At 40.9% G+C, this 25,792-nt stretch overlaps 1 protein-coding gene across 2 annotated transcripts in view; it reads left to right on the top strand.

The window, feature by feature from the left end:
• Positions 1 to 25,792, top strand: part of NELL1 (neural EGFL like 1) — an 865,825-nt gene that overhangs the window by 5,766 nt on the left and 834,267 nt on the right. For both annotated transcript variants that reach the window (XM_067749619.1, XM_067749618.1), the window contains exon 2: positions 3,149 to 3,277. In XM_067749619.1, coding sequence (XP_067605720.1) covers positions 3,149 to 3,277 — 129 coding nt within the window. The remainder of the gene's footprint in view (positions 1 to 3,148; positions 3,278 to 25,792) is intronic.

The following is a 25,792-nucleotide window of genomic DNA, read 5'->3' as shown; positions in this document are numbered from 1 at the left end:
CGCGTGTTTTGCGGTGGCTTCTCTTGGTGCAGAGCACGGGCTTTAGGCGCATGGGCTTCAGTAGTTGTGGCACACCGGCTCAGTAGTTGTGACTCACGGGCTCTAGAGCGCAGGCTCAGTGGTTGTGGCGCATGGGTTGTGGCGCATGCACTCTGCAGCATGTGGGATCTTCCTGGACCAGGGATGGAACCCCTGTCCCCTGCATTGGCAGGTGGATTTTTAACCACTGCGCTACCAGGGAAATCCAGGGGTAAAGATTTGAAGCCAAGAATTCGGTCAACCATATTCCTTTTAGAAGGTTTCCTGGGCTCGAATGCCATCCTGTCCTCTTGTGGTATTCCTCAGGTATGCATATTGCCCTTAGATCACTGCACCCAAAGCAGTGATCATACATCCACTCATCAATTAATTAATCAGGTCCTGGGCTTCCCTGGTGGTGCAGTGGTTGAGAGTCCTTCTGCCGATGCAGGGGACACGGGTTCATGCCCCAGTCCGGGAAGATCCCACATGCCGCGGAGCGGCTGGGCCCGTGAGCCATGGCCGCTGAGCCTGTGCTCCGCAACGGGAGAGGCCACAACAGTAAGAGGCCCGCGTACCGCAAAAAAAAAAAAAAAAAAATTAATCAGGTCCTAAATTCAGGGCCTGACATATATGAAGCCTTGTGCAAGACACTGGGGCTACAGGGATGCTTCCTTCCTCTTGTGTCCAGCTAAGGGCACATTTCCCAAACCACGTTCCAAATTCCTGGCCAGAGATAGACTAGTGTGGAGGTCCTCTGAGATCACTCTTAATTTAATTTCTGCCATATAGGTGTAGAGCACTATAGATCAAACTGAAATATTAGTTCCTTTCCTGCCTTTTCAAGGTGATCAAAGAACTGCTGGTATCTGAGCTCACTTGGAGAAAAACATTGCCAGTCTCAACAAGAGGCTTATGGTGCTGTGACCTGGGCTGATAGATGCCCGTTAGCGCAGTACTTCTTTGCACAGAGTAGGTACTCGGTCAGTCATCAGTCTTTGTGAATGGAGTCTGTGTCAAGCAGGTAGGATGGAACCTTAAGTGAGATCATAAGGTAAATCAGAGCACATCCCACTCTTCCTCCCCTTAAACACATACCTTAAAGCCCTCCATTGATACTCCATTGCAATTAGAATACTGTCCCTTTCCTTGTTGCAGCTCACAAGGCAGGGCCTACTCTGGGGCCTCATTTTCTACCACTCTCCCCCGGGCTCACTCTGCTCTGGCCACACTAGCCTTTTCACTGTTTCCTCTACACGCCAAGTTTGTTCCTGGTTTGCATTTGCATTTTCTGTTCTCTAAACCTGGAAAGCTTTCCCCTCCAGGTCTTCCCTTCCGGAATGACTGCACCATCGCCAGCCGCTATAGTCATCAGTTGTCTGCTCAGAGGAACCTTCCTCTACCACCCTTTCTAAGTCTCCACCCAAGCTGCTTTCTGTTTCATAACTCTGTTTTATTTTCTTCGTGGCATTTATTGCCATCTCAAATTATCTTATTTATGTATTTGTTTATTTTTTGCCCTCTCCTCACCCGCTGCCCTAGGAGTGCATGCCCAGGGAGGCCATCTCCAGTGCCTCGCAATGCAGTGTGTGTGTTACATAGAAAGCACTCAGTCGTATCTGTTGAAAAACGACTGAATGAATGAGTTGTCTTTGGGTAAACTGGTCTCGCATCTGGCTGCATTTCAGAGGACGAGGGGAAGCCTGACAAAAATTGAGAAGGCAGCTCTATGCATGTGCCTTTAATTTAACCCTTTGTCCACCTTCGGCTCCAAAGACCCTTCCCAGAGCCACCTTCTGTGGACAGAAGCCTAGATTGCTGCAGCAGCCCCTGTTTCCTAACAGGAAAAGAGTGAGGGGAGGGTACATTTCCTTCTCCAGTTCTGTGGGGAAAGGGGTGAGGGCAGGAGGACAGATGAGATTATCACAGCGCTTGGTGCCCTGATGAAATGCACTCGGTCTCTCTGGAACAAATTGGGTGTAAGCTCTCCACATCTTGCCTCAGCGACTGCATTACCACCAGACAAACGTTGACAGTTGTTGCTGATTAAAGCATTTCCAGCTGTGCAGTCAGAATTGCACTACTGAGGTGCTAAGTGTAGACAGGCACAGCCTTTAGGAATGGCTTAAACATGGTCCCTTGGAGTGATCGCTAGCCTTATTAATATATATAATTGGAAGCCACTTTGCAGTCAGGAGTGAATCATTCTGCAGAACACCCTGTAGATGAGAGACAGGCTTAAGGATTTGCCTTTTTCAGATGAGGCAAGGGGGGCTCAGGGCCCTGTTTCTCTGTGCTAAGTTTCTCCAACAAGAGTTGTCAGGGTGTCTAACTTTTCACGAATCCCCTTGAAATCGACATCCATTGTTCTGAGGATCTCTTTCCTGGCCAGTCCCTCTGCCACCCTTATCCATCAGGGTCAGGATCCCTCTCATTTTCTTCCTCTTTATCGAAGGTGTTGTTGCCTCATTAATAGTGCTCTGTGGAGGTGTTTCCTGGTGACGGTGGTGTCAGATTTCACTACTGTATCAGTCTCTGAAGCAGGTAGATCAGGGGCACAATCCTGTATCCACAGTTCCCGAATCTAGAAAAGCTCAGAAACCCAAAGCTTCTTCATAACCCACCTGACAGCAACACCTACCCTGAGCTGAACTCCTCTGGTGGCAGAACTTGACCTGAACAGATATGAGGCTATTTATAGTCTTTATTTATACCAATTAGAGGACAATATCAGACTTCTTGCTCTACAAATATTGTGTTTGGTGATGGGGGACTGATGCAGACTTTGCGGAGGGTGTTACATAGAATGTAGTATGTGGGCCATATTAGCTTTCCAACAGATGATCCAGTCTGAGTTCTGAAATATATTTGGCCCCTAGGGTTTTGCATAGGGATTATCAATCTGTCATGGGGAATGGGAGAGGGGGAAGGGATGAAAAAACCACAGTATCAGCGGGGGTGATGGAGCAAAGAGTTGCCTTCATTTTCCATCCGGGGAAAGAGCATCTCTAAGCGCTCATCGCTGGGTTCCTTGTATTCCCTGCCACTCCTGTGGCCTCTGTCATTTCTGTTCCATGTTCCGCAAGCAAGTCAGCATTTTAAGCCAAGATGGCTCTTTGTTCCTTTGCAGTGGTGGGCTTTGGGATGGATCCCCACCTTCAGATGGATGTTATCACTGAGCTCGACCTCGTGAACACCACCCTTGGAGTCACTCAGGTGTCTGGACTGCACAATACCAGCAAAGCATTTTTATTTAAAGGTAAAGGCATTTTTCTCCTTTGCATGGGGGCAGAACTTGGGGAGGAGGGTCTGTCTGGGGACTGTTCCTCTGGTGTGTATGTGTCGGTATTTGTGTGTATTTGCTATTTCCCTTGTGTTACCGTCGTGAGGAATGTTCAGAAATGCCGAGGGTGTTTAGATGTTTGGGGGGTGTTCTGAGGGTGTGGGAGGGGGCAGTCGGGGGCGTGCTGATGAAATATTTGGCTTGGCAGTGACGTATTTCCCGGGGGATTTTGGTGGGGCTCTAAAGTGGAATGAATTTGTAAAGTCCTTGAAAGCCATGGGCAGCCACATTATTTTTACAGGATATTTCTTCTACTGTTATTCCTATCTTTACCTATACCTACGTCCATTCCTGTTCCTGTATCTTTATCTCTCATTTAATGGGTGGACCATGCACAAAGAGGATGTTTCATGGCTGCATTTTCTTAGGGGTACAGCTTACTTGGTTCTGCCCACTATAAACTTGACTATAATTCATTAACTTGTTCAGCAAGCATTCATAAAGGCAGTGCAGTGCGCTTCTTAAAAGCCTGGGCTCTGGAGCCTGACTCCCTGGGATTAAATTCCAACCCTACCACTTACTGACTTTGCGACTTTGGGCGATTCCTTAGGCTGACTCTGCCTGTGTCTTCATCTGAAATAATAGTACCTAATGGGGCAGGTGCAAGGATTAGAGGAGCTAATCCATTAAAGTGGTTCAAACAGTGCCTGATAACATAGTAGATCCCTGGTAAGTATTAGCTGTTATTATGGAACTCCTATTGTGTACCAGGCAACATGCTAATAGTAGGATTATTAGTAAGAGTAAATAAATGTGGTGAGAGAAACAGTCATTACACAAGTAATTATTGACTTCCAGTGGCTATACTTACCATGAACGGGGTGTATAGGTTGCCAAATAAGAGTATACAGGGAGATCTGATTTATTGGGAGTGGGGAGATAGTGGTGGTCAGGAAAAGTGACCCTGAAAAAGTGATACGTCAGCAGAAAAGTGAAAAATGAATAGAAAGCTTGTGTAGGAAGAGGTGGCGGCTCAGAGCATTCTGGGCAGAGAAAATAATATGTAGGAAGGTCTTAAGGCAGAAACAAATGGAAAGACATTTAGCGTGGCTACAAGGTGGTGAGTGGCTGGAGAGGTAGGCAGGGGCTAGGTCACACTGGGCCCAGAAAGCAGAATTGATATTTAGCTTATATCCACGGGCTTGGGTGTACTGACGCTTTATGGCCAGTGTCTATTTTGATAGGTGGGAGGCCATGTACTTGTTAACTATTGCAAATATTACCCTTGCCCATAAGCCATGTTAGTTTTTCACTTTACTCTCAGATCAGTGGGGGCCTTTGATGAGTTGAAGGAGGGGAGTGATCTGATCAGATATGGCAGCCTAGATATTCCTCTATGAAAATGCCTGGCAGGCTTCTTTTAACCCAGCCTTTTGTGAAGATAACAGAAGGATTATTTTAGAATGACTGAACCAACATTATGGGATGAGATATATATATATATTCCCTCTGCAGAGAACTTAAACCTTCTTAGTAATATACAGCACATCTACAGATACTACTATATAATAATATATAACAAGACTACAGATATGTTAATTTCCACTTACTCTTACTAAGGAATTGGTGAAGTAAGTAAACTGGGCATGGTTGAGAGAATACAAACAGGATTAGTTTTCTCTTTGCATTGTGCAAGGTCTCTTCAGTTACTGTTGAGAGGCCATTCCATTCTTTTTTTCTTTAACGTTTTTATTGGAGTATAATTGCTTTACAGTGGTGTGTTAGTTTCTGCTTTATAAAGAAGTGAATCAGTTATACATGTATACCCATATCTCTTCCCTCTTGCGTCTCCCTCCCTCCCACCCTCCCTATCCCACCCTTCTAGCTGGTCACAAAGCACCGAGCCGATCTCTCTGTGCTATGCGACTGCTTCCCACTAGCTATCTATTTTACATTTGGTAGTGTATATATGTCCATATATACACTACCACTCTCTCACTTTGTCCCAGCTTACCCTTTCCCCTCCCCGTGTCCTCAAGTCCATTTTCTAGTAGGTCTGTGTCTTTATTCCCGTCTTGCCCCTAGGTTCTTCATGACCATGGTTTTTTTTTTTTTTTTAGATTCCATATATACGTTAGTATAAGGTATTTGTTTTTCTCTTTCTGACTTAACTTCACTCTGTATGACAGACTCTAGGTCCATCCACCTCACTACAAATAAGTCAATTTCATTCATTTTTATGGCTGAATAATATGCCATTGTATATATGTGCCACATCTTCTTTATCCATTCATCTGTCGGTGGACACCTAGGTTGCTTCCATGTCCTGGCTATTGTCAATAGAGCTGCAATGAACATTGTGGTACATGACTCTTTTTGAATTATGGTTTTCTCAGGGTATATATCCAGTAGTGGGATTGCTGGGTCATATGGTAGTTCTATTTGTAGTTTTTTAAGGAACCTCCATACTGTTCTCCATAGTGGCTGTATCAATTTACATTCCTACCAACAGTGTATGAGGGTTCCCTTTTCTCCACACCCTCTCCAGCATTTATTGTTTGTAGATTTTTTGATGATGGCCATTCTGACTGGTGTGGGATATCTCATTGTAGTTTTGATTTGCATTTCTCTAATGATTAATGATGTTGAGCATCCTTTCATGTGTTTGTTGGCAAGCTGTTTATTATGTTGAGGTAAGTGGAGAGATATACCATGTTCTTGGATTGGAAGAATCAACATTGTGAAAATGACTATACTACCCAAAGCAATCCACAGATTCAATGCAATCTCTATCAAACTACCACTGGCATTTTTCACAGAACTAGAACAAAATATTTCACATTTTGTATGGAAACACAAAAGACCCCGAATAGCCAAAGCAATCTTGAGAAAGAAAAACGGAGCTGGAGGAATCAGGCTCCCGGACTTCAGACTATACTACAAAGCTACAGTAATCAAGATAGTATGGTACTGGCATAAAAATGGAAATATAGATCAATGGAGCAGGATAGAAAAACCAGAGATAAACCCACGCACATATGGTCACCTTATCTTTGATAAAGGAGGCAAGAATATACAATGGAGAAAAGACAGCCTCTTCAATAAGTGGTGCTGGGAAAACTGGACAGCTACATGTAAAAGAATGAAATTAGAACACTCCCTAACAACATACACAAAAATAAACTCAAAATGGATTAAAGACCTAAATGTAAGACCAGACACTATAAAACTCTTGGAGGAAAACATAGGCAGAACACCCTATGACAGAAATCACAGCAAGATCCTTTTTGACCCACCTCCTAGAGAAATGGAAATAAAAACAAAAATAAACAAATGGGACCTAATGAAACTTAAAAGCTTTTGCATAGCAAAGGAAACCATAAACAAGATGAAAAGACAACCCTCAGAATGGGAGAAAATATTTGCAAATGAAGCAACTGACAAAGGATTAATTTCCAAAATTTACAAGCAGCTCATGCAGCTCAATATCAAAGAAACAAACAACCCAATCCAAAAATAGGCAGAAGACCTAAATAGACATTTCGCCTTCCCATTCTTGATTTGAGAAGTGCTGCTGACACTTTGTCAACAGAGTTGCTATGGAAGCCTGGCTCATCTGTAAGCTTCATGAAAGCAGAAGTCTTCCTGTCTAAATACCCCTACATCTCTAGGGCCAAGTATTGTGCATGGCACACAGTAGGTGACAAGTAAACATTTTGAATTGAATTAAAATTTCCTCTGTCCAATGTGCTCTATGAAAGGCTTGTTGCCTACTTTATATGCTGGTCATTCACTCAATTTATTTATTCCCTGGGCTAGATCTCTGCTTTCTAATTTGTGTGTTCTCTGCTTTAGCAGCTGCTTTTGGGATGTCTGCCATCCCAAATCTCTCCAACATTAGGGAGAGATTTTCAGCTTCTTTGCTGGGAAGAGTAACTTTATTATGGGACTTTGAGGAGGTTTTTCCCTTTCAAGGTCTCTTGTGATGACCTTACCTGGATAATCTCTCCATCTCTGAATCTGTAATTTAATCACATCTGCAAAGTCCATTTGCCATGTAAGGTAACATATTTCATAGGTTTTGGCAATTGGGACATTGACATTTTTGGGGAGCCATTATTCTGCCTACCACAAAGTCTGCCCACTGGCCCCCAAAGATTCTTGTCTGCCCCACATGCAAAATACATTCACCCCATTCCAATATCTCCAAAGGTCTTAACCAATTATAACATCAGCTCAGAGTCTGAAATCTCATCCACTCATCAGTTGAAAAATTCCAAATCTCACTCTCTAAATAATCTAAATCAGGTATGAGTGGGACTCTGAGTATTTGCCATTTTGGAGCAAAATTACTCTTTATCTGTGGATCTGTGAAACTAGAAAACAAGTAATCTGCTTACAAAATATAATAGTGGGACAGATATAGGATGCCAGTTATAGAAGTTCCTGTTCAAAAGGGAAAATTGGAAAGAAGAAAGGGGTCACCAGGCTCAAGAAAATGTGAAATCCAGCAGGGCAAACTCCATTGGGTTTCAGGGCCTGAGGATCATTCTCTATGGTCCTTGACTCTGCCTTCTGGGCTTGTGACTCTTTCCTCTGAATCCTTCTTTTTCATGAACAGTAGCATAGGTTTGTAGTTGAATAGTTTTATCAACCTGTTTCTTGCTTATAGAATTTTGGGAGTCGATCAGCCTTCTTTCATTTCATGTTCTTTCTGTCCCCTTCAGTCCAAGTTGGCAGTGTTTCTGCTGGTATAACATTCTCAAGAACGCAGAGGGTCTCCTGTCCATTAGACAAAAGGCTCATTTACAGATCTTTCTGAGATAATCTAATCTCTATTTCTGACTTCTGCTGGGATGGCTGAGGGGATCCATGAATTACAACCATGATCTCTTCAAAGAACCCTCTGTGTGACTGAATATTCTGACCCTTTGGTCCTTCAGAGTCACTAGCAAAAGGTGGTTCAACCACACCCTTGGCTTTTTTCCAGAGCAGACTTTTCCTGACAGTGAATCTCCTAATTTTATTGTCTTTTCCAATCTGGATAGGCTGGGAATTCTGCATATAATCAGTCCTGGTTCCTTTTTGCTTAACAGCTCTTCCCTCAATCTGTCTTTTTCTTCTTACCTTTTACTATAAGCAGCAAAGAGAAACCAGGCTGAAACTTCAACACTTTGCTTGGAAATCAGAAGTCAAAAATGGGCTTTAAAAAGGGCTAAAATCAAGGTGTTGGCAGAGCTGTGTTCCTTCTAGAGCCTCTATAGGATAATCCATTTATTGTTTTTCCAGCTCTAGAGGCTTTTACATTCCTTGGCTTGTGGGTGCATCACTTCAACGTCTGCTTCTGAGGTGACATTTCCTTCTCTATGTTTCTGGCATGTTTTCTTCTCTGGTACTGACTCTTCTGCTCCCTTTTTCCCTTATAAGGACCCTTATGGGTCCTTTTCCCTATATTGGGTCCACCTGGATAATCCAGGATAATTTCTTCATATTAAGATCCATAACTCAGTCACATCTGCAGTGACTCTTTTGCTGTGTAAAGTAATATATTTATAGATTTTTGGGATAAAGATGCAGACATCTTTTGGGGGTAGGGAATATCATTTTGTCTGCCATAGGATGGCTACCCTCTGTTGGGCAGAAATATGAGCAATATGATATTTCCAGTTTACTCCAGATAAGTACTCCTTTCCAGTGCAGCACTGCCCAATAGAAATATAAGTAAGTGAGCCATATCTGTGATTTTAATTTTTGTAGTAGCTGTATTAAACATGTAAAAAGAAACAAGTGAAATTAATTTTAACTATACATTTTATTTAACCCAATATATGAAAAATATTATCATTTCAACATATGGTCAATACAAAAAATTATTAATGAGATATTTTATATTTTTTTCAAAGTCTTCAAAATCTAGTCTATAATTTATAGTTACAGTTATAGTTAGAGTATACAGTAGATTTGCCAAGTTATTCCATACATAGTTTTAAGTATCATTAAAAAATTTAACAGCTTTGTTAAGGTGTAATTGCTTATAATAAACTGTGCATATTCAGACTGTATCGATTGTTAATTCTGATATGTGAATGCATCGGTGAAACCATCATCACAATTAAGATAATGAGCATACCTATCTCCCCCAAAGTTTCCTCTTTTTAAAATAATCCCTCCTTCCTATATTTCCCAACCCCCATCTGCAGGCAACTACTAATCTGCTTTCTGTCACTATACAGTAGTTTACATTTTCTAGAAATTTTATATAAATAGAATTCTACAGTGTCTAGTTTTTTTTTTTTGATCTGAATTCTTTCACCTATCATAGTTATTTCGAGATTAATCATATAGTAACATGTAAAGTGCTTTTCTTGTAGCCAGTATATAGATGGGTCTTACTTTTTTTTTAAACCAGTATGATAATTTCTGTTCATCAAGCTATTTAGATCATTTATACTAATGTGATTATTGACAGTGTCATATTTAAATCTATGCTTTTGTTGTTTGTTTTCTATCTGTCTATCTATTCTTTGTTTCCTTTTTTCCCTCTTTCTGGCTTCTTTTAGATTAATTGAACTTTTCAACTGATTTTTTGAAAACTCTTTTGTTGGCTTACTCATTGTTTCATTATTTTAGTGGTTGTCTTAGGGTTTATAGTATACATCTTTAAATGACAACAGTGTACCTTCAGGTGATACAACTTTATGTATGTAGTAAGTATATTTCAAGAGTATACATCTCTCCCCCTGACATTGTACTATTGTTGTCATACATTTTACTTTTGATTCTGTTATAAACTCCATATTACATTGTTGTTATTTTTATTAGTCAATTATCTTTTGAACATATTTAGATAATAAAAAAATCAATCACATGTTTACTCTTGTAGTTACTGTTTCCTGTGTTCTTCAGTCTCTTGCGTGGATTCATATTCCCATCTGGTATCATTTTTATCCTGCCTGACGGACTTCCTTCAACATTGCTTTTAGTGTAGGTCTGCTGGTGATGAATTCTTTCAGATTTTGTATGTCTGAAAAAGTCTTCATTATTTAAAACAATTGTTGCTGAGAGTAGAATCTTGGGTTGACAGTTTTATTTCTTTCAGTACTTTAAAGATGTTGATCCACTGTCCTCTCACTTGCATTGTTTCCAGTGAGAAATCAGTTGTCGTCCTATTTTTGTTCCTCTGTAGGTAATGTAACTTTTCCCCCTGCTTTTAAGACTTTCTCTTATTGCCAACTTTAAGTGATTTGATTATGATGTACCTTGGTCTGATTTTCTTAATGTTTCTTGTGTGAGGGAGTTATTGAAATTCATCACATTTAGAAAAAAAATGGCCATTATATCTTCAAATATATTTTGTTTCTCTTTCTTTCCTTTAGGGACTCCAATTATGTGTATATAAAGCTGATTAAAGTTGTTCCATAGCTCACTGATACTCTGTTCATTTCAAAAATTCTTCTTTTTTCTCTCTATGTATCATTTTTGATAGTTTCTATTACTTTGACTTCAAGAACTGTTTTTCTGTATTGTTTGCTATTAGTATCATTCTGTTTTTTTTTATGTCATGTATAGTAATTTCATCTCTGTACATTCAGTTTGACTCTTTAAAAAATCTTCCATGCCTTTATCTAACTTTTTGAATAGATGGAGTACAATTGTAATAACTGTTTTAATATCCCTGACAACTAATTCTAATATTTGTATTAGCACTAGGATGATTCTGATTGACTAACTTTTCTCTTCATTACTGCTTCCTTGTATACTTGGTAATTTTTGATTGAATGCCAGACATTGGGAATTTTGCCTTGTTTGGTTCTGGATATTTTTGTATTATAAATATTCCTGAGTTTTGTTTTAGGACACAGTTAAATTACTGAAAAACAATTTGATCCTTTTGGATCCTGTTTTTTTTTAAATTGAGGTATAGTTGATGTACAATATTATATCAGTTTCAGGTGTACAACATAGTGCTTCACAATTTTTGAAGGTTATGGATCCTACTTTTAAGATTTGTTAGATGGCTCAGAGCAGTGCTAGTGCTAGTATATAGAATAGAATTAATTACTTCCCATCACTGAGGCAAGACCTTCTGTATACTCTACCCAGTGCCCCATGAATCATGGGGTTTTCCAGTTTGAGTGGTGAGAAGAGGTACTCTTCTTGGTCCTGTGTGTATGCCAGGCACTGTTGCCTTTTGGGTGGTTCTTCTATGTCAGCTGAGAGAGTTCCATATTTTTCTCTCTGCCGTTATCTCTCACGTGTGCTGTCCTGTGAAATCTAGGTGCCTTGGTCTCCCCACACTCTCAGCTTCTCCTCAATTTGAGTGAAGACTGCTGGGCTTTGCTTGCATTTCTCTTCCTTGTGGCACAGCCTGGAAACTCTCAGAGGGGTAAACTTGGGTAATTGTAGGGCTCATCTCTTTTGTTTTCCATCTCTTGAGGGTCACTGTTCTTCATTGACTGATGTCCAGTGTCTTGAAAACTGCCATTTCATTGAATATTCATTTAAATTCAAACTAATTCAAATTAAATAAAATTAAAAATTAATCTCCTCCACCACACTAGTCACATTTCAAGTGCTCAATTGCCATATGTGGCTTGGGGTTACCATATTGGACAGTGCAGGTCTAGAGAGGCTCAGAGATTTTAGTGTTTCACCACGGTTCAGTTAATATGAGCAAGGTAAGAAATCCTGTCTTTCAAGTTTAATACATGATAGTAAGGAGCAAACTACTTAATCCCTCTACCTCACAGTACCTCCATTTACTCACTGATAAGATGGGGTAGTAATTGTACTTACTATATATGGCTGTAGTGAGGATGAAATATTTATACACATAATAAATTAATACACATTAATACACACAACACACTGTATTTGGTACATGGCAAACTCTTGTTAAATGTGAGTCCATGCATTTTTAAGTAATAGGGTATAACTTTGGTCTTCTTCTCCTATGTGTATCATCTGTCTTGTGTGTTGTTAATGTCAGATTTTAAAAAAAATTTACTTATTTATTTATTTTTGGCTGCGTTGGGTCTTCACTGCTGCATGCGGGCTTTCTCTAGTTGCAGCGAGTGGGGGCTACTCTTTGTTGCGGTGCGTGGCCTTCTTATTGCAGTGGCTTCTTTTGTTGCAGAGCATGGGCTCTAGGCACATGGGCTTCAGTAGTTGTGGCACGTGGGCTCAGTAGTTCTGGCGCATGGGCTTAGTTGCTCTGCGGCATGTGGGAACTTCCTGGACCAGGGCTCGAACCCGTGTCCCCTGTATTGGCAGGTAGATTGTTAAACACTGCACCACCAGGAAGTCCCTTAATGTCAGATTTTAACCTGCAGACGTAACTTGGGATAGTGGGAAAAGCAGAGGGTTGGGGAGGGGGCAGAAGATTAGGGGTTAGCACTTTCTATGTATTAATTTATTTTACCTTACTACACCATATAAGGTAATTATTATCATGCTTCCATTTTATCAGTAAGTAAATGGAAGTACCTTGAGGCAGTACTTAGGGGGACCAGTGGATATGTCTCTTAATGTCTTCCAGCCTCAGTTTCCTCATCTGGAAATGGGATTGATTGTAAGAATTTTATGACAATGTGTGAGAAAGTACTTTGAAATGTAAGTATAACTGATGCTGCCTGGGTGGGAGCTAAGCCAGAGCCAGAGCCACAGAGACACGGAAACATGGAAGCCTGAGGTGACATGTATCACCCTGGCTGTCCTGCTACTGTGGCTTGTTCTGTTCCCCTCTGCCACTCACTCATTTTCCCATGAGCTGGAAGTGGATCACCCCACTGGCTGAGACAGGTTGTCTTGTGGAAATGAAAAAAAAAAACTATTATATATAGTATGGATAAACAATCAGGTCCTACTGTATAGCACAGGGAACTATATTCAATATCCTGTAATAAACCATAATGGAAAAGAATATGAAAAATAATATATATAGACGTATAACTGAATCACTTTGCTGTACACCAGAAAATAAGACGACATTGTAAATCAACCATACTTCAATAAAATAAATGAAAAATAAAGAAAAAAGAGAAAAATATAAAGTATAAAAAACAAATTCATTCTCTTTCCTTCCTTTATTTTTATTTCTTCTCCTATTTCACCATCCTAAGGCCAGCTCTGAGTTGATGTGTATTGAGGGAGTGAAAACCTTCATTTCAATGCTAGCCTCTTAATATTGATAGATTTAAGTAGAAAGCCCAGTTAACTGGAAGCACTCCTATTATACCAGCTCCAAAGCCTGATAGGATTTATTTTCTGGCTACTCAGCTTTTTAAGGTTATCTTTGTCACTGCTGTCCTTGTAGAGTGTAAAGGCTTGAATGAGGAAGATTTTTATTGTCTTCTTACCTGAAACAAATCGTATTTTAATAGGGATTGGTGATGGGGGCGGGGAGAATAAATGGCTATGTGTAAGACAGTCATAGATCTTCTCTAAGCTGAAAAACATCCTAAATATTGAATACCAGAATCAGAGTTTCAAAAATCATCCTGGAATATTTTGCTTTGCTTTGAGTGGGACTCACAGAAGCTCTGATGGTTTGGGACTGTACTTCTCCCTGACTGGCCATGTCTTAGCGTTGAGTAGTTGGGAGGATTTGTCTGTCTATTGGTGTTTCATTTATAAAACTGAATTAGAATATACATGAGTGCAAATTCTTTAATGTGTTACTTTCTTTTTCCTGTCAGGAAAGTGCTACCTTTTAGGAGTTGTACATTAGAATTTCTAAAGAAAAAGTAGTATCTTTCCAGTAGCTTGTTTTATGTGACAAGATAGAACAAAGGCTAACGTGGGATACTTTGAGGAGAAGATTGAGGCTTTTAGCACCTATTTGCATTCTAGGCTTTGAGCTAGATGTTGGGGAAGACACAGATGAATAAGGCAAAGATCCTGGCTGCAACGAGGGTACAGTCTAGAAGGCAAACACAGCATGTTGTCAGACGTTGTAACGTAGAGGACAAGAGAATGGGCTTGCAGCGGGCTATGGATAAAGTATGTTGAAGAGAGACATTTCTTCTCACTGGCTAACCTGGGGAAGGCTCCCTGGGGAAGGTGGCACCTGAACCAGAACTTGAAAGATGGATAGGAAGTAAATCCGTTTCTGTTTCATAGGAGCACTGCCTAGGTATAATCATTTTTACAAGATGGTGCTTGAAGTTTGAGCCATAACTCTTAATACTTAGAAAATCTGAGTAAGATGGAGTTACCCAAAGGGTTTGTTTAATGCTGATCTTCCAGATTTCCTGCCACCCACTATTGCCCAAGTCTAAATTGTTTTTTCTGTTGATTGGATGTGCCTAGTCGCTAATTACCTCTGGGAGCATTTCAGAGTCAACCTCACTTTGAGTGGAGTGATTTAGTATAACTTTGCATTTAATCAATTAGTGGAGTGATTCAATTCACATGCCAGCGTCTCCCAAATATAGGTATTTTTTTGCTCTTGGCAAAAAACAAAAAGCAAAAAACAAACAAACCCTCAAGCAAGCTGCGGGAGTGGAGTGGGTTTACAAGTTCCTCTCTGGCGCAAATTAACACCTGCACTGGTGTATTCTGGAAAATCATTCAATGGCTATGTGAGTAAATGGATGTCATAGATCAAATAAACTCTGTCTTTGTTTCCCAAAACTGCCCACTTCTAACATCTGCACTAAAATCTATTTTCTCAGTCATGCTCCTTTTCCTATCAAATTGTACATTAAGGAAAGCAGAGATGGAGAGAGACAGCAGAGAATGTAAAAAGATAATAATTCTTTTAGAAACTATTAGGTATAAGAGCCAATTCCATACTAACAAATTGACCTTGGGCAAATTACCTCTTGGGATTTGTTTCTTCTCTGGACATTAAGTAATAACGGTAGTGTCTATGATACAAGATATTTTAAAGGGTTAATTTAGATAATATAAATTTATCATAAGTCATAAAAAGAAATTGAAAATGTTAGTCAATATTATTATTAAGAGTATTTATTCAGAAAATATACTTTTAAAAATTAAATAAATATTTAGCAGGTACCTACTATGTTTTAGGCACTCTTTCAAGCACCAGGACTATAGCAGTGAGCAAATCAGAAGTCTGGCTCTTAAGGGTAAACAGACAATAAGCAAATAAATAGGTATAAAGTAAGTTCAGATAACTTTAAACAATTAATATATTTACAGTCAGGAAAATATTTCTGTTCATTTTCTCTCAAGGAGTATATATTTGCAGTTACCTACTTACTTAATTCCTAATAAGGATGGATAACTGTTGTCTGACCTTCATTTTTTTTTTAAAAGAAGGGTTACCTCAACTCCTAAAATTTATCTGCCTTTTAATCCTTCCACCAACATTCCTGTATATGTACTGTTTTCATGTCCATTATACAGATGAGGAAACCGAGACCCAGAGAGTTCCAGTAACTGACATTAGTTGTAGTGACAGACATAGGATTTAAATTCAGGAGTCTATACCTGCAGAGTTTGTGCAGGTCCCAATCCGTCTCATGGCTGTTTTTCCCTACTTCATGATGGTGGGAAAGACAAAATAAGTGCAATATGCTAGAGATATATCTTCTTCTAAGAGACACCAAAGGACAATCTGTCAAAATATATTTTGGCAGGTATTTTATTTTTATTTATTTATTTAACATCTTTATTGAAGTATAATTGCTTTACAATGGTGTGTTAGTTTCTGCTTTATAACTAAGTGAATCAGCTATACATATACATATATCCCCATATCTCCTCCCTCTTGCGTCTCCCTCCCACCCTCCCTATCCCACCCCTCTAGGTGGTCACAAAGCATAAAGCTGATCTCCCTGTGCTATGCGGCTGCTTCCCACTAGCTATCTATTTCACATTTGGTAGTGTATATATGTCCATGCCACTCTCTCACTTCGTCCCATCTTCCCCTTCCCCGTCCCCGTGTCCACAAGTCCATTCTCTAGGTCTGCGTCTTTATTCCTTGGCAGGTATTTTAAATCAACCAGGGCAGATGGTTGTTTTGTAAGTTGATGAATTTCATTTAATAGAATTTTTAATAATTCCTTCACTTGGAGGGTCCTGCTGCATATCTGGAGATGAATACCTGGTAATCTGTTTGGCTGCTTAAAGAGAACATGCAAGAAAATCAGAATTCACCATGGGGCTACAGTTTAATATGTGTCCATTTAAAATGTAGTCTCTGTGGCCATTTGACCAGCCTTTCTTGAGAGAGCATTGTGGGAGAATTAGCTCCACCTTAACTGCTGTGCTTTTTAATGAATGCTGTGATTCTTAATTGGGGTTTATTTTAACATATTGGGACTAAACTCTTTTCTGTGGGAACACATCTCCAAAATTAGAATGTAAATCAGTGGAGAAAGTATGATTTGATATGCAAATATTTTATTTAAATACAACTTTTCAGGGATGCAGCCAGTGTACGAGGGGGAGCCAAGATGTTCTGATAAGCTAGGCTTGCTCAGCCCTCATGCTTACTGTCTGTGAAAAAATAAGGCACACACACCATCTGGCAGCATGGGGTCGCAGAGCATGCACGCACCGCGAGCCTGGGAACCCAGGGTCTAGCTTGGCTCTTTCGCTGTTGATTCCTGGGTATATCCCTTGACTTCTCTGGACCTCAGGTCTTTAAAGTCATAGAATATCTAGCTTGACAAGGAATTCTTTTGCAAAAGAAAAGAAAAATCTGGACAAGCACAAGGCAACAACGCTGTAGCTGTTTTCTAGAATCAACAAATATTAATGTTTTGTCATATTGTTTAGAGCCTTACAAAACTTTAGACTCAGTTGAAGTCTAGATTCCCCTCCCTGTTCTTTCTCTCTCTCAACCTCCTTAAAGGCCATCACTAACGTGGTTGATTAGTATTTAGTCCATTTGTGTATATGTAGGTGTGTGTGTATGTGTTTGCACGCTCACATATTGCCACATTTATGTTTTTGTACGTGTCCATACACAAGACACATAACAGAGAGGGTGTATGTGTAGGGGCTAAGTACAGCCTTTGGAACCAGATGGCCTAGATTCAAATCCCAGATATGACTCTTAATAGCTGTATCACCTTGGGGAAGTTCTTTAACCCCTCTTTGCCTCATTTTGCCCAGGTGTAATATGGAGATAATAAAGCATCTGTCTTCAGATTGTTCTGTGGGTTGACTTGATTCATGTGATATATTAGAATATTATTGGGCATATAGTAAACATTTGGTAAATGTTAGCTGTTGCTTTATGTGGCCTAAGACATATGAATGGCATCATATAGTATGGACCTTTCTGAAACTTATTATATTCACCATTATTCTTTTGAGGATGAATAGATCTAGTCCATTAGTTTGAACTGTTGTATAACTGCACAATGTATTCATTCGCCTATTGGTGGAAACTTGGCTCGATTCAGATTTCTGACAAACAATACTTAAAGGTACATCTTTGTGCATGCTTCCTTGCCCATGGTTCTTAAATTCTTCAAATACGTACCTCACTATAGGGAGTCTTCTTTAAGGGAATCCTTAAGTGTCCAATAATCCATTAGTCCAATCCTATGGTTGGTCGCCTAGTGATGGAAGTAACACCACATCGTGAGGCAGCTCATATTACTTTTGGAATTCTCTGTTGGAAATAATTTAAAGGAAGACAGATTTTGGTTTAATGCCGTGCCCTTGCATTGATCCCATCTAAATAACTCTAGGCCAAATAACATTGGCCACCTCTTTGTTCCTTGACTGCAGCAAGATTTTCCCTGACCCACGCCATCATTCCTGCTTGCCTTTTGCCTGGAAGACCACCTTATAGCTGCATTTTCTCTATCTGGCTCCTACTCTTATATATCACTTCCTCAAGGAGGTCTTCCCTGACCATCTTACATATGAGGGTTCCCCATTTTGTTATGACTCATCACTTCCTGGTGTTTAGTCCCTCAGAGTTCTTTTCATAAGTTGAAAGTATGTATATATATACACACACACATATATTTTTTGTTTGTTTGTTTCCTATGTATGTTTTTGTCTCCCAGAAGATCATAGGTAACTCCATGACTCCACTTGTTTTTTTTCTGTCGTAAGTCAGTGCCTAGCACAATGCTTGGCACTTAGAGTTGGTACTTAAGAAAGAGTTGTTTAGGCAGTGAATAAAGAAATGATTTAATGAGGCACTATGACCACAGAGATAAAGTCTAAATCCTTTCTCATGAGACATCCTCTCAGATATTTGCAGACAGCTTTCAAGGTCTCCCTCCTTTCCTTTCTCCAGGGTTAACGTTTCTGGTTGCTTCAGCAGTTCCTGATAGGACATCATTTTGAATTTCCCCATCATTTTCTCTTTTTCAACTACCTGGCTAATTGTCTCTGCTCCTAATGATGTCTGATGTCTTGAATTGAACATGGTGTTTACAATCTAGTCTGACCAGGACACAGCAGAGCATCCCTCCTTGTTCAAGTTTATATTCAAGTTCATATCAAGTTTCTATTACTGCAGCCCCATCACAGAATTAATTCATAATAAACTTATTGTGGACCAAGACCCCATAGAGATTGGTTTGTTTGCTGTTTCACTTGCTAAGCTCTGACTTTTCCCTTCTTGATCTTACACAGTTGGTTTTTTGGACCCATGTTTATGTCCTTATGCTCATTACCATTAAATTTCATTACTATCTATAGAGGGAGAGGGTTGGATTAAACCACCAAGGTCACTCGCAGCTCTTAAAAATGGAATTGGTTGTTACAGAACAGCACTGTCCGATAGAACTTTAAATTTAAGTAGCCGCATGTGGCTAGTGGTTACTGTATTGGACAGTGCAGTTCTAGAGAAAAAGTTTCAAATTTTGAAAAGATGAAATGGTATGTATAACATTTAGGGAGAAACCAGTGTGGGATCAAATGGTCTGCTCAGGGTCAGGATTCATTTATTCAGTGTTCTTTTATTTTATTTAATAGATTTGTTTTCTTTTTTTTACTGAGCGTTAGCAAAGTGCCAGGCACAATACTAGATGCTGGAGATATAGCTTTGAAGAAGGTAGTTATGACCCCTGCTCTCAAGGAACTTCCTGTCTGGTACAGTGTTTTCAGCCCTGGTTTCATACTAGAATCACTTAGGGAACTTGAAAAAATTCAGATGCTGAGGACCTACCTTTAAGAGATTATGATTTATTTCATCAAATGTGAGGTTCACGTTAGACTTTGATAGTCTTATAAAAACTCTCTGGGTGACTCTAATTGGCTGTTGGGGTTCAAAATCTTTGGTCCAGGGGAAAGTAACTGCCCTTCTCGATAACTAGCTGGAGAGAGTCCTATTTAAAGTTACACTTTGGTGGGTAGGTTTTCTGCATATTCTAAAGTCCTCTACTTGATACTCTGATGTGACCTAATCTTCCCTCCCCAAGTAAGAAAGACTGCCTGAAACACGATGGTCCATGGAATCGATTACATGGTCTTGTTTGTTGTGTAGTGACGTCAAACATGCAAATATATCCTCAAGATAAGCTCTGAACTCCATCTCTTGACAAAATGTATTATTAGTCTTCAAACTGGATTTCTCTGCCCGTGCTTTTTTCATCTATAGTCTTGACCAGGTCTCCAGATTCTAGAACTTGATACTTTAGAACTCAGCCCCAGTAGAATGAGAGGAATGAGGAGACAAATGTTCATGAGGTGGAGGGAATATTGGCTTGGACTCTTCAAGCAGGAGGATATTTATGATTGTGTCACTCAATCTAGGCTGGGTTTTACTGCGTCTCATAACAAGGGCTGGTTTCTCTCTCCATGCTCATCGTGGGACATCTGGGGCCTCTGGAACAAGCAGACAGAGCATTCTTTACGTAGAACTTTGCTGGTTGTTGTGACAGAGGGAAAAGAGAACATGGCAAAGCATGAGCTGACCTTTAAAACTTCTGCCTAGAAATATGTCACTTTTGCTGAAAGCAAGTTCCATGACAAAGCAAAGAAGGGGCCTTCCCCAGGGAAAGGCAGCAAATATTTGTGAATGATAATATAGTTTATTATAGTCTTCCCTTATCATCACAAATATTTGGTTCAATTTCTTTTCAGCTCGCAAAACACACCCTCCTCCTGCCTTCCTCTTGGGAGACCATACGGAAAGTCTATCCAGTCGTGGCGGTCCACTCAAAGCCCAGGATCCTGTGATGGACTTTACATCAGTTATTTATTTGGCCTCTCTTGCTTCTGATACCCATGCACTAAAAATTCTGCTTCCCGTATACCCAATATATAATGTTAGAACAGGGCTAGAATAACTTAAATAAATACTTTTTTTTGGAAAGGGAAAGACTGATAGATACACAATTATAGCAATTTTGGGATTTAATGGGAGAGATGCTAAAAGGGCCTCTTACCTTAGGGATTGGGCATGTTCTGTGGCTCCCCAGAAGTGGATCTCCTGTCTGTTGTTTTCGATGGCTCTTGCTTTCACTTTCTTGGGAGTCTCTCTTCTTCCATTATCCTTTTTGGCAGCTGAAAAACTCTGTCAATCCACTTCTTCCCCATAGAAGGTTGGGGGCCCAAGTGTTGTTTTGTTTCCTAAATGGTCACCGTCTCTCTTAGTTTAAGATAGTATTCATTTAATTCCAGTCAGTTTTATGTACCAAGGGCCACACTCACAATTACTTTTCATTACCTTGAACTTATCAGGCTTTCATGGAAGAAGAGCCAGACCCTTAGCCATTTTGTCCAACTGAAGGGATTCACTGGAACTACTTTAATTTGTTAAGATGTTTTAACAAAGGGTGGATGTCCGAACCCTTGATGTGATCTTTGCCTCAAGGCTGAGTTTTTTTTTTTAAAAACTGAGTTTTGATTGGCTTGCTCAAAGTATTTCTCAGTTGTATCTTTTTTACAGTTTGGAGATAAAAAAAAGTTGTCTCTTTCAACAATACAAGTCCTGGAATTTCTAGACTATGTTCCCTTTCCATCCACAAGGTGGCCAATTCTTTTGTCTCTCATCTTGTATTAGTTTTCCAGTGTTGCCATAATAAAGTACCACAGACTGAGTGGCTTCAATAACAGAAATGTATTGTCTCATAATTCTGGAGGCTAGAAGTTCAAAATCAAGGTGTTGGCAGGGTGAGTTCCTCCTGAGGACTGTGAGGGAAGGATCTGTTCCAGGCCTCCCTTTTTGGCTTGTAGATGGTTGTCTTCTCTCTATGTCTCATCATATTATTTTCGTTCTATCTACATTTCTGTGTCCAAATTTCCCCTTTTTATAAGGGCACTAATCATATTGGATTAGGGTCCACCCTAAAGACCATGTATTAACTTGTTACCCATTCCAAATATGGTAAAGAACCTATTCCATATATGGTCACATTTTGAGGTATGGGGGGGGTGGGCACTTCAATGTAGGAATTTTGGGGGGACCAATTCCAATGCATAACACATCTCTTTCCCCTAGTCCTTGTCAAATGCAGCCAATAGTAATTGAGACATACACTAACTTTCTGGTCAGTGTACCTGAACTCACCCTGCCAACACCTTGATTTTGAACTTCTAGCCTCCAGAATTGTGAGGCATAAATGTAGTCACCAGGTACATTTATGTCTTCCAGTTTATTTCAGATGACAGCTTTACCAAATAGTCCATCACTGTATAATAGAAATAAACATCTTTCCAGTCTCTAATAATACAGTTTCTGCCCACTGCCAGAAGCCAATGCCACATATTTTTAGTTTATCTCTTGTTGTTGTTGTGTTGTTACAGCAACACCTCATTTCTTGTACCAATTCATGTATTGACGGGAAGGCTAGGTGTTGTTGCAATAAACAACTAGTGATTTACAAGATCAAGAGTTTATTTCTTGCTTATGCCACGTGTCCTTCATGAATTGGCCACCTCTCTCCTTCATGTTTTTCGCTCTCTGAGATCTAGTGCAACCTCTGTCAATAGCCTGGCCATTGCTGTGGCAAAGGGAAAAAGAAAGGTGAAGTGTCCACTGGCTCTTAAAGCTACTGGTCTGAAGTGATATGTGTCACTTCTGCTCAAATTTCATTGGCTGAAGCAAGGGGTATTGCCAAGCTTTAAATGAAAGGAGACGGGGAGTACAGTTCTCTTCTAGCGACAGGCAGGAAATATTTGTGAGCAGGTTTACAGTCTAGAACAATGGACTAAATATTTTTAGAAAAGTTCAGAGAGATAGAGGACAGAGCTTGACACCTTGGGACTAAGCAGGTGGGAAAACTAGAGCAGTTGGTGAAGAGAAGGACTTTGGCCTTGGGAATGAGAGGAGCACCAGAAGATTCTATCTTTCATCAGAGACTTAACAGGTTAATATGTCAGAGTTGAAAGGATCCTTGGAGGGGGCATAGTAGGCTGTATACTCCAGAATTTCAAGTTGCAGCTCTGCCACTTAATTGCTGTGTGACTTATGTCAACTGACTTGACCTCTCTCAGTCTCTGTTTCTCACTTGTCAAAGAAGATAGCGGTATCATTCATTCCACAGGAATGTTTTGAGTATCTCACTTCCCCTGTGTAGTAACTGTGTAACCTTGGATAAGGTGCTTGACTTAGATATACCTCAGTTTCTTCATCTGTAAAATGGAGATAATAACCGTAAGTGTTTCGGGGGGTGGATAAAGGATTTCCTGGTTTAAAACATTTACGCCCGTACCTGGCTGGTAGTAAGTGCCCAATAAAAGCTAATTATTGTTGTTGTAGCTGCAGTTAGCCCAGGTGATACACAGTGCTAGACGCACAGTGGACAGTGGGCACATGGTACATACGAGATCATCACTTTCTGCACCAACACTTTATTGAGGAGTGTGAGTCTTAAAAGATGAAGCAGAGGAGGGGGGAGTATAAGAGAGAGCATCACCAAGCAGGCCATGGGTTCCTGGCAAGCTGATTTTTCCGTCTCTCAGGATGTACTCATAGAGGTCATGTATTGTCATCGCCTCTCCAAATGGTCCGTACACTAAGGGGGGACGGGAGAAGAATGTACCTGTTGACTCCTAACTCCCATGGGTCCAAATTCCTACCATGAAGCATCTATGTTTCAAGACATCTGGGCTACATGTGCGTGGATGCCATGTGAGTCCTGAGATGTCTCCTGCCTCTGTGGCATCAGGGAGGCCCCAGAGCATGAGATGAAGGTGAGTGGCCTGATGAGAGGGGAGGAATTGTTCGAGCATGCATCTGGGCGACAAGAGTAACTGGGAGCAGCTCCACAGCAGATGTGTTGGTGGCAGCAGTCGTCTGGCTGCATCACCGTGGGACTAGTGTAAATGGGTGCCAGGGCCCTCTCTGGCTTGAAAGCAAAGCAAGTTCATGAATCCGGGTGTCCTATAAACATAATCACCTTTTGAGCCCCGTTTTCTCACTTTACAGGTGAGGGAACAGATAACCAGAGTGGGAAAGGATTTATAGAGGGTGATACTACTTGTTACTTGCAGAATAAAAATTAGAATCCAGGTCTTATGAAGAGTTAGTTCTGAGATTTCCTGATCTCTGGTTCAGGCCTTGCTCATCTCCATCCATCCATCCATCCATCCATCCATCCATCCATCCATGCATTCATCCATCATCTCTGTGCTTGGCATTTACTGAAGTTCTCCCTTGTATCTGGTGCTATGCTGTGCTGGGCACGTCTCACAAGAGAATGCAGTCACCTCTTTCTCCTATCTTTATGTCCTCTTCTGCCATGGTGGTGGGGAAGGCAAGCCAACAGGGAGGAAACTGGAAGCACTCCGGATGCCTGGTAGACGGAATGACTGAGGTTGCCCGGGCCAAGGGAAAAGGAAAGGAGCTGTTCCATCTCTGCCTTGAGCTCCAGTGTAGTGGCAGCAACTCCCCAATGTAGGGAGAAGATGGATTTCCAAGGAGGATACCCGGCTTCTCTGAATCTCACAGGACCTTAAGACATACAGCCTCCCCATTGGACCAAATCATCAAAGGGCCTAGTGGCTCGCTAACTGCAAGGCACTGTGTAGGAATTATGAATTACAGGCAGGTCCATGTTATGATTCCTATCCTTTAGCAAATGAAAATGTAGTTGGGGGATAAGCAAATATATAAAATATTATTAATAGTACTATGTTATTAATATTAATAACTAAGTTACTGTTCTTGGCTAGGAGGCATCTGTTGTATCTCAGTGATCTCAACTTGGAGTCCATGGACAAGCCTGGTGAATCTGTGGACTCCCTGAAGTTACATGCAAATCTATGTATTTTTCTGGGGAAAGGGTCTATTCCTTCCATCATATTCCCAAAGATGTGTGCAGTCCCTTGCAAATAGAATTCACTCTATTGAATTCATTTTCATAGCAGCCCTAATTTTTCAGATGAGAAAACCAAGGCCCAGAGAGGTTAAGAGGCAGAGTCAGTACTTGGACCCAGACCTCTTTGACCCCAGACCCTGTGCTTGACCCACTTTGCCGTGGTGTATTCCTACAGCATTAATAAGGGGAAGATGAGGCAAGCACCTCTGATCTGTGCCTGGGAATGGTGTGTGATTGCTGCTTTGAACAGAAAGTACATGCTTTGGGGCAAGGCCCTGAGACTTGGGATCATTCATCTTGGAGAGCGGGGGTCCGAGGGCAGCACGCCTTCCATTGGGTTCCTGGATGTGCACAATAAGGGTGGTGGCAGCCAGCTGTCCCCATCCCCACAGAGGCCAGGGCCAGTGCCTGGCTGCATGAGGAGTGTAGTTTATACCCAAGGAGGAACTTCCTGACTATAAGGGGGTGACTGAAGGAGGAATTAAGTCTCCTGAGTGGTCAGAGTTGGCTCTGTCTTGAATAGTTTTATTTAAATTCAGGGGAAGGATACATCATCTCTGAAGGCTTCCTGTGATCACCATTTTTCTTTGTGGTTCTAAATCCACTATAATTTCCTGACATCCAGTTGTCACTGGTGAGTTCATTGGTATGTCCAGGTCCGGGTTCTCTGGTATCTTCAAGCTGCAGCCCCAGCAGGGGCATTCACACCCGCACCCCTTAACTCTGCTCTTCACCTTGAGAAATGCAGTTCTGCAGATACCCGGGGAGGTCTGCACCTGCATGAGGCACTAGGGGCTTCAGATGCGTTGTGAGAACTTTCACAGCTTGGCAAGTTGCAAGACTTTGGAGATGACCTGGTGAGGTTCTGTTGCGTGACTTGAGACCACGCTGGGAAATCATTCTGTTGGGTTTAACAGGCTAATGGTTGTGGCCAGATGAAAGAGGAGGAGAAAGCTGGAGCTTCTGGAATTCATGGCTGAAAGAACCTTCTAGAACTACAGAACTGCATGTGAGCTAGGCCGGAAGGGGGTTCACCATGAGGGTGTGCATAAGAGGTGTGGAGTGGTGTGTGTGAAGTTATGTGTGTGAATGTACCCCTATGGCTTTGGGAGTGTGATGTGGGCACGGGTGTGAGTGTGAGTATGTGCTTGGGGAGGGGCTGTGTGTGTATGTGGTAACGAAGACCTGGGTCTAAATTCCAGACCCACCGTTTATGAGTGGGGTGGGTTAGTTAATTTACCTCTCTGCATGTCAGTTTTCTCACCTGTCAAATAAGAAGAAT

Source organism: Pseudorca crassidens, chromosome 9 (genome assembly GCF_039906515.1).
Source record: "Pseudorca crassidens isolate mPseCra1 chromosome 9, mPseCra1.hap1, whole genome shotgun sequence".
NCBI classification, from domain to species: Eukaryota; Metazoa; Chordata; class Mammalia; order Artiodactyla; family Delphinidae; genus Pseudorca; species Pseudorca crassidens.
The sequence above is the reverse complement of the archived record's forward strand: the minus strand, read 5'-3'. Positions and strand labels throughout refer to the sequence as shown.